Genomic DNA, 15,784 nt, shown 5'->3' with positions numbered 1-15,784 from the left:
AAAAATAGAGAAAGTTTATATATATATAAAATATATATATATAAAGGTATACAAAAATAGAGAAAGATAAGCCCAGGGGCAAAAGGTAAATGGAATAATTGAAGTTAGGAAAAGCTGGCTTGAAACAAGCCAAGCTAAGGCTGGGCATTTGTAAGTAAGAGTAAGCCTCCATGTGATTTATTTGGGAGCTGGGGGGCAGGCCCCTCCAAAGAAGAAAGAGCCAAAAGAGTAAAAGAAAACAACAGGTACAAGCTGCACCCTGTATGCCCAGCACTGGCCCGCCTGAGACTGCAGGACTAGAAAGCCACATCGGCTCCTTGTTCAGAACTTCCCTTGGCTTTCTCGGGCTCTACGCTTGGATATTTGAGCCCCCACGTTGGACACCATAGGGAATGTGTGGTTGTGGTTTGAGGGACATTTTTTTTGTTTGGTTTTGTTTTGTTGGTTTTTTTTTTTCCGAGATAGGGTTTCTCCGTGTAGTTTTGGTGCCTGTCCTGGATCTCACTCTGTAGATCAGGCTGGCCTCGAACTCACAGAGATCCGCCTGGCTGCAAGAGACTCAATCTGTGTTGTTGTAAGTCACTGAAAAATTTAGAACTATTTGTTTGTTTGTTTTTATCTATTTTTTTATTTTATTTGTTGTTTCTTTATTGCTAAGGTCCATACCTGTGTGGATGTCAAAGAACAGTGTTCAGGAGTAGGTCCTCACCTTCCACCTGTGGAGGCAGCTTTCTGTTGTTTCTGAGGTGTACTTCAGGCTAGCTAGCCCAAAGCTTCCACCTGATCCTCCTTCTATATCCTTATAAAAATTCTGGGATGCATCCAGCTTTTTACATAAGTTCTGGGCTCCAGGGATCCAATTGAGGTTGTCAGGCAAACTCTTACTGATGAACCATCTCCTTGACCCCTAAAACCACTGAATTTTGATGTTCATATTTTATTACTTGTTTTCATAAAAGTAGAATAATTATAAGTATTTTGGGCAGGGAGGATGGGGTCTCACTATGTAGCCCTGGCTGGTCTGAAACTAGCTATGCAGACCAGACTGGCCTCAAACTCACAGAGATTTGCCTGCCTCTGTCTCCAAAATGCTAGGATTAAAGGTGTGCCACCATGTCTGACCTAAATAGTTATATATTTTAAAGAAAAATGTTCCTCAGTATAGTTAGAAACATACTTATTTAGTAATCACACTTCCGAAGAATGAGGTATTCTTGGGAAACTGTTTTTCAAACTACAGAATACAAAATAATTTCTAATTACCCTAAAGATTTTCACCGTTAAAGACTGGCATTCTGCGGGAATAACTGTAAGACGATTCACCATCTTTGTATGGGAAATGTCCTGAAGTGCACTGGCAGAGGAATATGATCCCTTCTGCTTCTCAGGCAGCTACCCTTGTTTTAAGACTTTTGCCCCTTTCCCACTAAATTAGCGGTTATTTAGACTTTCTAGAATTACTAAAATTAGGTACCGTCTTGAACAAAAGGCTCCTTTTTCTGTTCCCTAGAAACGACATGAAACTCTAAGCGTGAGAAAGTTCGGGTTGCCATTTATTTACAGTCTTTATCAAGCAAATAATATTCATATTTTGAATTATGCAAATAAGCATTTCCATGATAAATCGTAATTGCTCTCAGACAGCTGTTTATAATTGGGTAAATGAGACACACTTTTAAATTGTCTAAATACATACTTACCCATGTTTACATATTTATACCCTAGACTGTTAACTGTTCTGAATCAGCTGTCATGTATTGTGTCTTACTCAGTTCAAGGGGAGAGAACTTTTGAGTACCAATGGCACAACCCTTGATCTTGCTCTAAGAATCAAAGGGTTGCCTTTTCTTTCAAAGGGGTGCTCTCTCTCTAATCTTGCCCGTGGCTTTCCACACCTGAAGCAGGAAATGGTTTTATACTGGTCTGTTGGCTGGGAAATTAAGTCTATCTCATATTCCCACCTGATTAGATACATGAGGGCAACACACTAGTATAGATCTTTATGGTGCAATGTTTCAACATCTAAATCATTCCATTGGTCTTATAGCCAGTAATTTATTTTTGCACTAACAACCCCCTCTCAAAAAATAAAGAGCAAATATTTTTGGGGAGCCTACAAAAGACGTGCAGAGCAGGGTTCTGAAGAGGCTCACAATCTAGTAAGGAAGGGGAATGAACACATTTGAAATATTCCAGGAGCCGCTAAAAGGAAAGTGCTTTTGACCGTAAGAGGGGGATAGAATGTACCTCTGGGTTTTAAGGGCAGGCTGGCAGGGAGCTCTCTTCTCCCAGCAGAGCTGACTCTCCGGCCTCTGGAGGGGAGTCCCAGGGGAGGAAGGAAAAGAAAAACCCTTTTCCCAGCGTATTTGCATGTCTTCCAGGAAAAGTGGTGTGAGCAGCACCAGCGCTCCGCTTCTTAACTGTCTCTAGTGGGCAAAAAATGTCCGTTCCCCGAGCCCCTTTAATCTTACTGTGTTTCCCTTTGCTTTTCTAAAGCAATCAGTATTGCTCTGCATGTGTTCCTCTCTAGACAAGCACACTTACTTCTGATTCATCTGAGTCTATTCTTACATGGAGTTTCATATGTACTAAAGGGAGAGGACTTTACCACATACAGACACAGAGGTGCCGGCGGGGTGGGGGTGGGGGTCGTGAGGCACGTAAAAGCGAAAACCTCAGAGCTCCAGTGCCTCCTTCCCCTTGCCTCAGCGTGGTGAGATCCTGGGCAAGGTTTGCAGTTTGCTAGACAGGAGCTGAGCAATCAAGACAAGGATGTGGGTGACGGGGTTAGGTTTGGGAAGTCTTTTCCAGAGGCAGGTTTTTGTTTTGTTTTGTTTGTTTGTTTGTTTTTCTCATTCTGTTAGGAGAAGAAGAGCTGCTTCTGGGCTCACAATGTAGGGAACACTTAAGTAGAAAGAGCCATAGGTAAGGAAACCTGAGCTCCCAGTTTGGCTCTTGAAATACTGGTCAAATCACTCACGTTCAATTCATCCCCCCCCCACCTCTGTCTTTCTGTCTCTGTCTGTCTGTCTCTCTCTACCTTTCTGTCTCTCTGTCTCTGTCTCTCTGTCTCTCTCTACCTCTTTCTGTCTCTCTGTCTCTTTCTACCTCTCTCGGTCTCTCTGTCTCTGTCTGTCTCTCTCTGTCTCTGTCTGTCTCTCTCTGTCTGTGTCTGTCTGTCTCTCTCTCTCTCTCTTTGTGTGTGTGTGTGTGTGTGTGTGTGTGTGTGTGTTCTTCTGGAAAGGCAAGGCAAGGCTAAGCTAAAGTTCTTCTTAGTTCTGTGGCTGATGAAACTAAACTGATCATGGGACAATATGAGGATAAATCTCAATTTCTTCTTATATATCCCATCTCCCCAAATTCATTAGTATAATAGCAATCATTGCCATAATTAGTATAGCGCTTACTAAATGTGGGAAAACACTGTGCCGGCTCTTTACACACAGCACCTCACTAATAATCAGAACACCCGTATGCATTGTTATCTCTAGTTTAGATGTAAAAAAAACTGGTGTAAAGATATCAAGCAACTTGACTCCGATAGCATTGTGTGACCCAGATACTAACCTAGCTCTAGACTGTCTATGTGATTCCCAAACACACTGGGTGTTAGAAAGAAAACTCAGATTGCCCAGTGCGTGCTATTCATGTGTGACTAGATGGGTCTTAGTGCTACAAAGCCTGGTGCTCATGAGTTACATACTATATATTTGTGGATTACGATTCAACATTCAACACCAGGAGAGAGACCTGTATACTACTGATAGTAGAGCTATGTGGGTGGCAGCCTTGTGGTGGGCACGCAGGGGTTGTATATTTGTGTAATTCAATTGACTCTGGTCTAGTTAGAGTTCGTCAGTCTCTTAATGGGCTTCACTTTCTCCAAGAATGTGACAGCTGGCCACAGCAGCCAGCAAGCAGACCTATTGATATTTTTGTTGTGCTTGGAAGAAAAAAAAAAATGTCTGCGGATACAATGTAGCATGGAATGAGACAATTTTCTAGCCATCCTCATAGGTCTCTGGGTGGCTGTCCTAGGCAAGCCACAGGCTCCAGGTCTCTGTCAGCCTCCAGAATTGACTGAAATCACCTTGGGTGGTCGCTCCCAGGCCCATTGTGCACGTGGGGCTTTCTGCCTATTGACATTAGGGGATGCGCCCCCCACCTTCCCTTTGTTTCACCGCCCCCTCCCCCCACCCCCGATTTAAGACTCATTTGTCCTCAGGGGCTTTTAACTGGTTTTCAATCTATGTTCATTGCTAAAGAGATTTAACCTTTCAAAAACGCACCTTCCAAAGGGGTTTCTGTGCCACCCAATTAGCATTGTAAGGGACTAAGCTGTTTGGAAACAAATACAACTTAAATCACATGAAATCACGTGCTGGTCACTGAGACACTCTAACAAAACCTCAACAGGGTCCCTAGATATTAGCTGCTGTGTCCTACATCAACCTTTAAAATATGCCAGCACCAGGCCCCTAAGGTGGTATCTGAACAAAACCACAAAGCCATCTCGCTGCTTCCCGGCGGCTATTGTGGTCCACAAATGTTCAGCCTGACTCTGCACTGTCTTCCGCTTCCTACCTTCCAGCTGAGGAAGCCAGGCCAGGCTCGTTTTCCAGATCACCAAACTGCCACGGACAGTGGTCACTATGTCACTTTCTCCTCCCTCCACCCCTGCCTTCACTGGGCCAAACTGTCCCTCCATTCACCAAACTGCCTCACATGGATTGGGCACACTAGCCCCTCGCGGCTGTTACTCCCCACCCAGGCTGCCCTTAGGAATGCCCTTGTGATCAGTTGGCTGATGGGGCAATCAGGCTTTGCTCCGAATTTTCCAGGGTTTGCATTATAGAAAGAAAAAAAAAATCATCTCAATAACAGAAAAACCTGAATCTTGAGAAAGTTGAGCTCTTTTATGATTGGTCTAGAAAATAAATGATGAAATTCCTGAAACCAGAGTAGTGTTTATTTTATCCTTATAGAAGAAGTCAGAAGGGCAAATTTACCAGGGAGGACTTGCTGACAGTACTGTGTAACTCCCGGAGTTAGTTTGAACATCCGGGCTTCTACAGGGTTCAATGCTGTAAAATCATTTTCTACTGCAAAGAAATCGAATGCTTGAGTTTGGGCCCACGTTATATTTGATTTTTTTTTTCCTTCTAAAGTTGTTTGGCAGCGAATCTTTTGGCTTAATGGAAACAACCATCCAGGGTAGAGGATAAATTTATTAAAAGAAAATGTCTGATTCTCAGTAATCACTCTGCACTATGCCCAGTAGTTCAGCCAAGCACAACACGCTCTGAAACAATCCCCGATTCACAGGCATTTTTGCCACGCTTTTCCATGGCTCAAAAAGTCCTCATTAATGAAGTCAGGATTGAAAGGGAATAAATAGTTTTAGAAACACATATTCTTCAAAGTAAATATCAGTTACCAAATACATTGTCTGACTCTAAAACAAAGATATACTATATTCTTATTCCTTTTCTCCTTCTCTCTCTAAGTTGCCTGGGCTCTTATGGGATCACTAACCCCAGAAATTAGAAATGGTTGAGATGGGAAGAGACAGCTGCCCTTCAGCAAGAGAAAGTGCTTCTGTTTAAACAGAATGTAATATCGTAGCCCTACAGAGGGACCTTGTCTGCACCTTCTGATAATATTTGCATAACTGTATATGACTTTCGGGGCAATCAGTGAGTCTGCTCTCCTTCCTCTACTACCAGTAATCACACTGTGGCTTTCTTTGTGGTGTTCACATTTTTTTTTAAAAAAAATATAAGCTTTTGATTTTTTTCAAGCAATAAAACCAAACAAGCAGCTCTAATGCAAATCACCCAAACATGCACCTACTTCCATTGACCAAGAGAACAATTGTTTGGATTACAGATCCAAACTGCGTGGATCTCGATGCTGTAGCTGTCTGGGAATAGTTGGTCCAGTTTGAGCAGACTGATGCAGTGTGATAAGCTTATATTGCAAGTGAGCAATCAAGACACACTGCTCAATGGTGGAAGTGTCAGTCACTGATCCTTATTACCCTTGGTTCCTGTGGACATGACAGAGAAGAAGGAAGGAGAGGACCAGAAACCCTGGGGGAGAAACCTGAAGTTGGTTTATAAGTTAAAGAAGAGCTTGCCACGAAGATGAAATAGAAAAGAGAAATACAATGAAAGTCTCCTCAAGTGCTTTCTCATTCCTCGGGTTCCACGTGACAAAGCCAAATGTGATGTTTTAAGGATAAGTCAGCAGTATTTAAGGAGAGAGACATTATACAAGAAACAGGTCCAGGAGAAGGAACTCTAAGGTTTTTCTGTGTTTCACTTCATTAAAGCTCAAATCAATTCAGAATGTGTGTAAATGATAAATTTATTATCTTAGAGATAATGAAACTATCATTTTAAAAAGTCGTCTGTAAGAACTATTGTTACACCAGATATAAAAACTGTGTAAATAAGTAGTACATGTATTTTAAGATTTGGGAGAATATGATTAGATCAAGTAATTTCTAGCAGCTAGAATAAGTCCAATTTTCAGTTATCTTGGGTTGGTTTTGTTGGTGGTGGTACTGGTGGGAGTTTTGCTTGCTTGTTTTGGTTGTCTCTCTCTCTCTTTTTTTTTTTTTTAAATTTTACTTATTTATTTATTGGTTCAAGAAAAGACCAGCAGAAACAGCATGTTTCCCAAGAAGTTCTAAACACCTTTCTTGGGTCCTGTCTTTGATAAAACTACCCCTGATATGCCCAGTGTTTAGCCTTGCCATTGATGCGTTTGCCTGTGGGGTCCAGAGGCAGTTTCCATGGCAAGCTTCCCGTGCACAGAAGCAGGGTGAGTGGAATGTCTCTTCCAATGAGGAACCTTTCACTGACAGTGATAAAGGCCAAGAGCCTCCTTCACACAAACGATTGAAAAACAGAACACGAAGGACATTTTTATTTTGTGTTGTTTCCTTTGTGCGGTATGTGACTTCAGTGTAAACACCCATTTAATCAAGGACACAAAGGCAGCCACCTTTGCTGGGTAGGGGGTTCCCAGAGCCTCAGGACACAGAGCTTTTTTTTTTTTTTTTTTCTTTTTTTTTTTTTTTTTCATTTTGTTGTAGGACATTTCTCCAGGCTGTCATTTCAGGATCCTGTTGAACACTTCCCCACCTCCCCTTGGATGAGGAAAAAGATTTTCCCAAAGGACAATTTGAGAGTAAACTAAGTAGCACAACTTGAGAGAGTTTGAAAGCCAACATTTGTCTACTGTAACTGATTTTTAGAAACCTAAAAACCGTTGTCATCTGGAATATTCCAGTCACACTTTTCTCCTCTGGCTTCATTGGCTCACGCTGAACCTGTAGCTTTAAGTTAATACTTACTCCCTTTTTAGACATATACAGCACTCTTTGGGGTACTGTCTATTAAAGGGGCCTCTTTCCTTTAGGTCTTCTTTATCTTCCAACTAATTTCATCTTCAATTCTGGGGCTATCACAGTCTCTGTCTTCAAGGCTCTCCTTAAAGCTCCAATTCTTCTGGATAATCCATCCTGACTCAGGATGAAATACAAGTGTGAGTACAGAGTGAGACATTCTCAGATGTTCGGAACCTGAAATGACATTCTTATTGGTGCTGTCAAAATTGTTTGAATCTTTAGTCTTTGAGAAATTGCCTTAATAAAATATCAACAAATACTTCTCTAGAATGACTGGTTTTGGGACCTAGTTTAAAGTGCTGCCAATAAGAAGAAATAATATTTCACTTTAATAAGGAACAATAAATTTTTGAAGTTGACCTCAAAACAAGGTAAAGCTATTTTTAAGGGTCTCGTTATAATGTTTTTTTTTAAAAAATAATGCATGGGTAGCATTTTTTCTTAAATGGCTTCAACTGAAGTGCTAGTTGGTTGGTTTTCAGTATGCACAATAAATTAGACTGTGCAAGGTACTAGTCATAAAATGTGGTCCTGCGGTCAGTCTTCCTTGTCAATCACACTATACATAGTCTATACATAACACTAAGCATGATCTAAGGCTGGGATCCTTTATTATGTAAAATTCAGTAAGAATTATATATTTTACAATCGTATTTATGCCAGTCAAATTATATTTCTATCTTTAACAATGTACCTCTAACAACAGCAGCAACAAAAAAATGAAACAAAAATAAGAATTTTAGACCTAGACAAATAACATTTGGCATACTACTTCTTACTTTATGTAGTTATTGTGACTCTGACAACTGACAAACCATGTCAGCACAAATACTTTTATGCCACTGGAAGGCATGAGAAAGATCAGAATAGTAATAAATAAACTAGTCTTTAAAATCAAAAGCTACTTGTTGGGTTTTAGGTAATGGAGTATAGGGTTGTTTAATTAAAGGTAGTTTTAAGTTCACAGAACCATTTTTACCCCATATAAATATATTTCATGTACATTATCTGCTTAATCCACTAGTTGACCATAAGAAAAAGAAAATTTTCCCCCAGAGACCAGAAACAACAGCAACATTGATGAAAAAGTCTTATTTTAAGAGACAATGCAGAAAGTCTCCGATCCTGTCACTTGATGCTAAGCAATAAAATCGAAAGCCAGTTTTAAAGATAAACCAGATTCCCAGCCTATAAGTAGCTGCTGCCTTTTGTCTTCTGTGTATGCATCATCAACACAGCTAGGAAAGAATTGAAGCCCCACTGGGTACATCCCCAAGCAATTGATTATCAGCCATTAAAAGAGAGATGTTTGCTTCTTCATGGCGAGTAGCTTTCAGAATGAAAAGTAAAGAGATCTGATTGTTCCACACTGTCTTTCCTTTCTGTCTTACAACTGGCCGAGATCATCCTCTGACACTTCTTGGAGGTGCCAAAGACCCATTTTTATTTTCCTTTTGCTATTTTAACCAGGCTACTGACTATAAGATGGGGTAGCAGTTGCTATGAGGGGAAAATGCCCTGGTAGTGGAGGGTCCTTCACCTATCAAGAGGATTCCCCAGTATTGCCTGTCTTCAGCGCTGTATAGAGTTGCAGGAATCTGAGAAACAGCAAAAAAAAAAAAAAAAAAAAAAAAAAAAAAAAAAAAAAAAAAAAAAAAAAAGAAGGAAGGATTTCAAAACACAGTGTGAGATACAATTTCCCCCAAAAGATCAGGATACTTTAGTTTCACTTTGGAACTTCCTAGCCTCAACTTCTTAAGCATCCTGCAGTGATGAGCACCTCTGGGTGAGACTCGAAAGGATGATTGGTGTGGATGTCTTAAACACACTCACCATATCAGACCGCCCCCCCCAAAAGAATTAAAAACTCCCTCCAATGTACAGTATGTTTCCCAACTGCAGGAAAACAAATCCCCACAGTTAAGTAACAACATTAACAAACTATGCTGCATTGCAGACCAAAACACCAACCAACCTTTGAAAATCTGGAAAGAATGCCCCAGAAGAGAGATGTTAACTTATAATTCCAAGAATGTTTTGTGTACTGGGTTAGGGAGGGATGCATACACATATGTCTCCAGTCTGCAAAAGGTCATGGCTGTCTCCACCTGTTTCCTACTGGCCCAGTATCCAAACAGTTTTGTACTCTCAAGTCTTTGGGTCTTTGAGGTGATGAGGCAATGAAGAGAAGAGTCCCTTCCTCTAAGGATTGCCTCTCCTCCATTTTTTTAAGAAGGCATAGTTGGCTTGGAACAACCTCCTTGGGTGTCCTTGGTGTCCTTGGGTGCTGACTCGGGCTGGGGAGAAGGCAAGTGTTCAAGGACATGCTTAAGCAGGGTGATGACTGGGCTTTGTATAACCAAGAGGCATGGGGTTGCCAGGACAAACACATGCGCACAAGACCCTGCCTCCCAGGCCAAAGAATATGAAGTGAGAAGGGATATTAGGAGCTCACCTCAAATCCAAGTTCTCTCTCAGAACACAATTGCTACGTAGGGGATGTATCTCTGCTTGGGAGCCAAACACTAAGAGTAAAAGCAAATATTTGATGCTGAAGAGCTCTTAGGAGCTGAAGAGTGTCATCTACTTATTTCTACACATCAGTGTGGTCTTAGGATGTTAAATAGATTAAAAGGCTAAGAGAGGTCAGTCATTCCAAGGAAGACTCTTGTGCTTGTCCTAAACAAGTTTGGTTCTTCCTAAAATTGTTAAATGCCCCGTCTCAGTCCTGGGGAGGGTCCTTCACCAACTCAAAGGATGACATGTCCACTGTCTGCTCCTAGAATGTCCTGTAGAAGGTGGAATCAGAATTCACTGACACCACGTCACTGCATAGATGGGCCTGTACTGTGAAATTCCAGGGGACTGAGATCCTAAAACTGAGGGTCTCCAGAATTACCAAATCTATTCGTCATGGGAGGGGGAGGATGAGAAGGTGAAGGGAGAAGCAGAGATTGGGAGACTCTCAAGAGTGAGTGCAGGTAGCCAGAGGCAGTGCCCGGATGTACACCGGTTTCCAGTCCTGAGCTGCCTCCCCTGGCACAGCCTCCACGTTCAGGGGATCTTGGCATCTGTACTAAGGATTCTCTAGCACTCGACCGCCTTCTGCCAACCTCTGGCTCCTGCCTGGGTCTTGACTGCCGAGGGGTCAGCACAGTCATTTCAATTTAATCTTATTTAAAAAGACATAACTAATAAATCTATTGCCAGGGCCGCAGAAAGACCAAGCCAGCAGAGTCGATCCATCTCCCCATCCCATTGAATCCCACTGAAAACCATGACAACACCGGACAAGCTCCGATTTATCCCCGCGAGCTAAAGCGCATTGTGAGCAGACGTCAATCACGCATTATGCTGGACTGAACAAATGCAAAATCTTTGCTGGAACAAATGCTTCCAACAGGTCCGGGCGTCCCAGCTCCATTTTCCCCTTTGTTTGTGGCCTAGCAGTTGGCCTGTAGTGGGCTAGCCTCCGCCTGACCACCCAGCGCGCGGTGCAGCAGGCACGCTGCTGGGGAGGGCCGACAGGCTGGGTGGAGCCCAGGGCGCCACGTCCCGTCAGGTTCGAATTCAGCCCCAGCAGAGCCAGGTTTAATGCATCTCTCATCCCTAATTTTTTTTTTCTTCTTAGAAACTAGATACCCAAACCACTAGCTGGAGGAAAAGAGGCCTCTGATACCGCAATGGAGCTGAACTAGACTGAAGCCTGAGCAAGGTTGGGGGCCAACAGAATGTGCCCGCTCTTGGCAGCTCCACCCGCCTTTCAAGTGGATCATTTTCTCTGTAGGGACTAACGGATCTGGGAGGAAATCTCCTCCCAGGCACATTTTGTTTTGGGCAGGCCTGGGGCTAATTCTGCCGATTTGCCCATTCTGATGCCAAGCCGCGAGTGTAGCCCCTTCCTATGAGGCTTGTTCAGAAACTGGAACTGACTTGAGGGCTGAGAGGCAGAGATGACGTCAGAGTGGCGATGCCAAGGAGGCCTGAAGGTTTCAGTAGGCCGGCCTAGAAAATACTACCACCCGTGCGTGGGTCTTCGAATGGACCCAGGTCCAGCTTCGTGGACCTTGGCCACAGAGCCCCAGGTTTGTAACCCATAGAGGCCAGGCCGGGATGGGTATTTAGGAATCGCAGCCTGAATTTTTACTGTCTCCATTTTCGGCCTGGGGAGACAGGTATGGGTCCCGGGCACTTCCCCAGGCTCCCAGACCTTTCTCGGACTTTGTGAGGGGTGCGGTGGAGTGTGTGAGGAGACTCCTAGTGATTTGCAACACCTGTGCCCCAGACAGCTAGAAAGATCAAGCCACCGGCCACCCTCAGCTACCAAAGGGCATGGGGGGAGCGAGTGCGCCAGAAGAGTTGTAGATCACTTTCCAAACAATTGCGAGAAACTACCATTCCAGCAAACAAGATCCGGAATAAAACACACAAGGACGACATAAGTCGTCCCCCATTTTCAGCGCTACCACCCAGCCCAGGCCCCACTTCAGCCGGGGAGGAGGAGGAAGTTGGGGCTCGGCCGTGAGGACCATGGTCACTGTCCGCCACCCAAGATGTTATTCACTGGTAACAATCCCCATTATCTGTCCCCACTTTGGTCTAATCAGACGATCGCAAATGCCAAGGGCTGCTTCCTGCGGCCTCTGGGAGGTAACCAGTGCAAAGGGGCCGTGGCCCGTCGGGGCGGGGCGGGGGGCCGGGCGGGGCGGGGCGGGGGCGGAGATGGCACCTTCCGGACTGGTCCCGGCTTCGCCTCAGCACTCCTTCAGGTACTTAACACCCTGGACACCCGGACCTCAGCTTTCAAAGCCCACCGAGTGGTGAGGGCCGTTTATATAAACAGGGATTCCTCCGTAGAGGCGCTGACATCCCCGAAGCCAGCTCATGGCGAGCACCTCCCACTTCCACCCTTAGGAGCGGCGTCCCCAGCTGCCCCTGGGTTCCTAGCCAGCTCTGCCCCCCCTACCCCCCGCTTCTTCCCCTTCTCGGCCATGGCCAGCTCTGGACGCCTCGGTTTCACCGTGCGCAGCCTCCTGAATTTACCCGAGCAGGACGCGCAGCCCCGGGTGAGGAGCGAACCGCAGACGTGCAGTTCTCAAGCCGCCGCCTGGCTGGAGTCGGAGCGCAGCCACTACCCGTGTGAGTGAGCCCGGACTGCGGGGCGGGGTACGGAGGGGGAACCCAGTCAAGCCTCTGCGAGCCAGTTCTGGGATCGGGAGTGGAGATGCCAGCCCAGAGTCAGGTTTCTTCAGCCTTAGAGCAAGCGGTAGGCTCTGTGGTCCTCAAACCGACAGGTGGTGCATCCTGCATCGCGAGGGTAGATCCCCCTGCACCTCGGCTGCTGTGGAAGACTAGGGTTTTGGTGTCTGGAGATTCCTAAGAGTCAGAATATTTAAATATTTAAGACACCTTCCTTCTGTGTCCCAGGGTTTTTGCAAACCTTGGCAAAACAGAGGTGGCCCTATTGGTGACCCAGCTTATGGGAGATTGTTCTGCCAACTCAGCCACTGTTGTGGCTCGTTTAGGAGGACCCCAAGGTGGGTTCCTCTGGGGCATCATCTCAGGCTTGGTAATTACTATTTGTAGTATGGATGAGGTCGTAGGAGTAGGAGACGTGGGTACCCAGATGTGAACCCAGCAAAAGAAAGGGCTCTCAAATCCCAGTGCGAGGGAACCGGGGCTCCAGCTGGAGGGAGGGAGGCGCGGGTGGGAGGCAGGTCCCAGCCACTCGCCTCTCACCAGGCGGTGTCTGCTTTGTGGTTCCCAGCTTCTGATGAGGGCGGCCTCGAGACAAGCCCCGCGGACCGGTCGCAGCTGGCTTCCCTCGGGCCGGCATCTCCAGGCTCTGACACGGAAAAGAGGAGGAAGCGGCGGGTGCTGTTCTCCAAGGCCCAGACCTTGGAGTTGGAGCGGCGCTTCCGGCAGCAGCGCTACCTGTCGGCGCCCGAACGGGAACAGCTGGCTCGGCTCCTGCGCCTCACGCCCACGCAGGTCAAGATCTGGTTCCAGAACCATCGCTACAAGCTGAAGCGTGGGCGAGCGCCGGGGGCCTCGGAGCCGTCGGACCTGGCAGCACCAGCTGATCCTCCTGCCGCTCCTAGCCTGCTGCACCACGTGGTGGTGCCCGTGCTAGTGCACGACGGGCCGCCGTGCAGCAGCGGCAGGGGTGAGGGGACCGCTGCGGTGGCCCAGGACAAGTGCAGTGCACACCCGGCCACCGCGTGCCCAGTGCCCGGCTATACAGCCTTCGGGCCAGGCTCGGCGCTGGGTCTCTTCCCTGCCTACCAGCACTTAGCACCCCCAGCTCTGGTCTCCTGGAACTGGTGAGGCTGCCGAGGGGTGTCTTCAGTCACCCTGGACTTGGGACACTGGTGTTTGGCCTCAGTAAAGCTACAGCTGAGGCCCGAACGTGAGCAGGTTGGCCTCGAGGGAGCTGGCGTCGCTGGCGTGCCTTAACCAGCAGTCGCAAAAACACACGCTGCCGGGGACTTTCGCCAAGACTCCCCGGTTGTTCCCCCACCGCGAAGCCCAAAGCTAGATTTTATTTCTTGAGTTTTATTTGTATATTTTTAAATAGCGATTTGTATGAAGCGACTTATTTTTAAAAAGAAATAGAGTGTTTTCCCCTCGATTTGTGGTGCTAGACTGTAATGTGGAGGAGGGTTGGGTCCCTGGCGCTCCGGCCACTAAAGGAATGGGGTGGGGGGTGGGGGGCGCTGGTTTTCCTTGCCGGAACTGGGAGAACCCGTCTGCCCCTGGCCCTTTACATTGAGGCCCAGCACTGGTTAGGTTGTAGGTCAGACTGAAGCCCCAACAAGGCTTTGGGAAGGAAAGGGACTGAGGGGAGGCGACTGGGGCAAATCTGGGGAGTCGATCTGGCATCTCTGAGGCTCCAGTTCAAACTTCAAAAGTGAATCCAGCCGGGCAGGGTCCTGCGCTCCTGGCTCTTTCTAGAGTGCAGAATAAGGGAGCTTGGGGAGCGTGGAGCACCAAGGAACCTGGAACCTACAGTGAAGCTTGTGAGTGCTTCCATGTACTGCCATTTCCTGCCTCCTCAACCAAGCGGCATCTGGCCTTGGTGGGACAGGATAGGGAGGGTAGCGAAGAAATAAAAGGCGCAGTGACTGGCGTTGGGCACTACTTCCAAGCGACCCTGGGGAAAGAGGAAGAAGGTCTGGGAGGTTTAGCAATCCCATGCTGCGATGCGATGCCTTCAGTTAGGATGAATCCTGTCAACAGTGCACACACAGAGGGATCATCTTCTTTTTCCACACCTCGGGTTTGCACCTGTCTCCGAAGCGATTTCTGGGTACCCACTTCAGAAAGACGGTAGGAGAGCGGTGTCCACCAGAAACAGGGACAAGCCCCACCCCCATGAGGTCTGATGAACAGGCATTGGGCTTGTTAGGGGTCCTAGCTTTCTTGTCCAAAGAGGAAGAAGAGGAAGAGACAATGTGATCACCTGGGATGGGGGGTGGGTGGACAGTATGTTTGGGTCTCAGCTGCCTGCCACCTTGTCTTCCATATGGATGTGGCTATCCTAGAAGAATCTCCATCCTTAAACCTTCTTTTGTGTTGGATACTGAAAAAGGCATTGTCAGGCCTAAAAAGGACCTAGACAAAATCCACACTGTTTCAATTCAAAACTCCGTTTAATCAGCCTCTGGAGACAATGCAGTGCGTGTTAGGCCAGACAATAGCATCTTTTTAAACCTTGTGGCCTTCAGGAAGACAAAGGGCTTGAATTTTATGGGCTTACAACTTCAATTAGAACAGTGCCAGTGTGCGTGGGAGATTATCAAATTTGTATCATAAAACCCCTTTCTAGCAAATGATTGGTAGGGAGGGGGCCCGACATTGTAAGACATGTATTGGGGCCTAGCAGGAGCTTCCCGGTCAGAGTTGACCGAGCAGATGTGACAGAAAAAGAGGATGGGATTTCTGAGGAAGGCCTGAGTTGGGATTTGTCGCTGTGGTCAGCTGGCTGTGTGCTTAACTCTTCCAAGTTCTTATTTAATTCATGAATTGGTGTGTGGGGGGGGGGAATCACAGCTTCTTTCTGCCAGGGACTAAAACAAGCTCCTCAATGTCCTTAGGAGAAAGTGTCAAGAAGATAGGGATACCTACCTGTTTGGCAGATCTAAGAATGGGTGAAGTGGAGAGGGCCTATGAATGTGAGGTCTCCAGAACAAAGTGATTGCATCTATGGGGAGACTATCCTTACCAGGAAGGTTTTGGGGAAAGCGGCCCTGTGGCGAGCAAATTAGTGTCACAGCAAGATGGTTAGAGTCACAGCAGGATCCACCCAGTGAGCCAATTGTACTCTGGGCAGGAAGGGGACAGTGGTAACCCGCAGCCACAATATGC

General features: G+C 46.3%; 1 protein-coding gene across 1 annotated transcript; it reads left to right on the top strand.

Moving 5' to 3' along the window:
• The first annotated feature begins 12,199 nt into the window (after positions 1-12,199).
• On the top strand, positions 12,200-13,822 carry Nkx2-8 (NK2 homeobox 8). The gene is made up of 2 exons (XM_028869772.2): positions 12,200-12,556; positions 13,185-13,822. Exons 1-2 carry the CDS (start codon positions 12,409-12,411, stop codon positions 13,742-13,744), a joined length of 708 nt encoding a protein of 235 aa, XP_028725605.1. The 5' UTR covers positions 12,200-12,408; the 3' UTR covers positions 13,745-13,822.
• The last annotated feature ends 1,962 nt before the right edge of the window (positions 13,823-15,784 follow it).

The sequence above is a fragment of the Peromyscus leucopus genome, chromosome 14 (assembly GCF_004664715.2).
Source record: "Peromyscus leucopus breed LL Stock chromosome 14, UCI_PerLeu_2.1, whole genome shotgun sequence".
NCBI classification, from domain to species: Eukaryota; Metazoa; Chordata; class Mammalia; order Rodentia; family Cricetidae; genus Peromyscus; species Peromyscus leucopus.
This window is presented reverse-complemented; position numbering and strand designations above follow the sequence as displayed.

What these genes read in the sequence shown, in the direction of transcription:
- Nkx2-8 (XM_028869772.2), top strand. Translation starts at nt 12,409, where the DNA reads ATGGCCAGCTCTGGACGCCTCGGTTTCACCGTGCGCAGCCTCCTGAAT. An exon ending in GGAGCGCAGCCACTACCCGT is followed by an intron (nt 12,557 to 13,184) that starts GTGAGTGAGCCC and finishes TGTGGTTCCCAG; the next exon opens with CTTCTGATGAGGGCGGCCTC.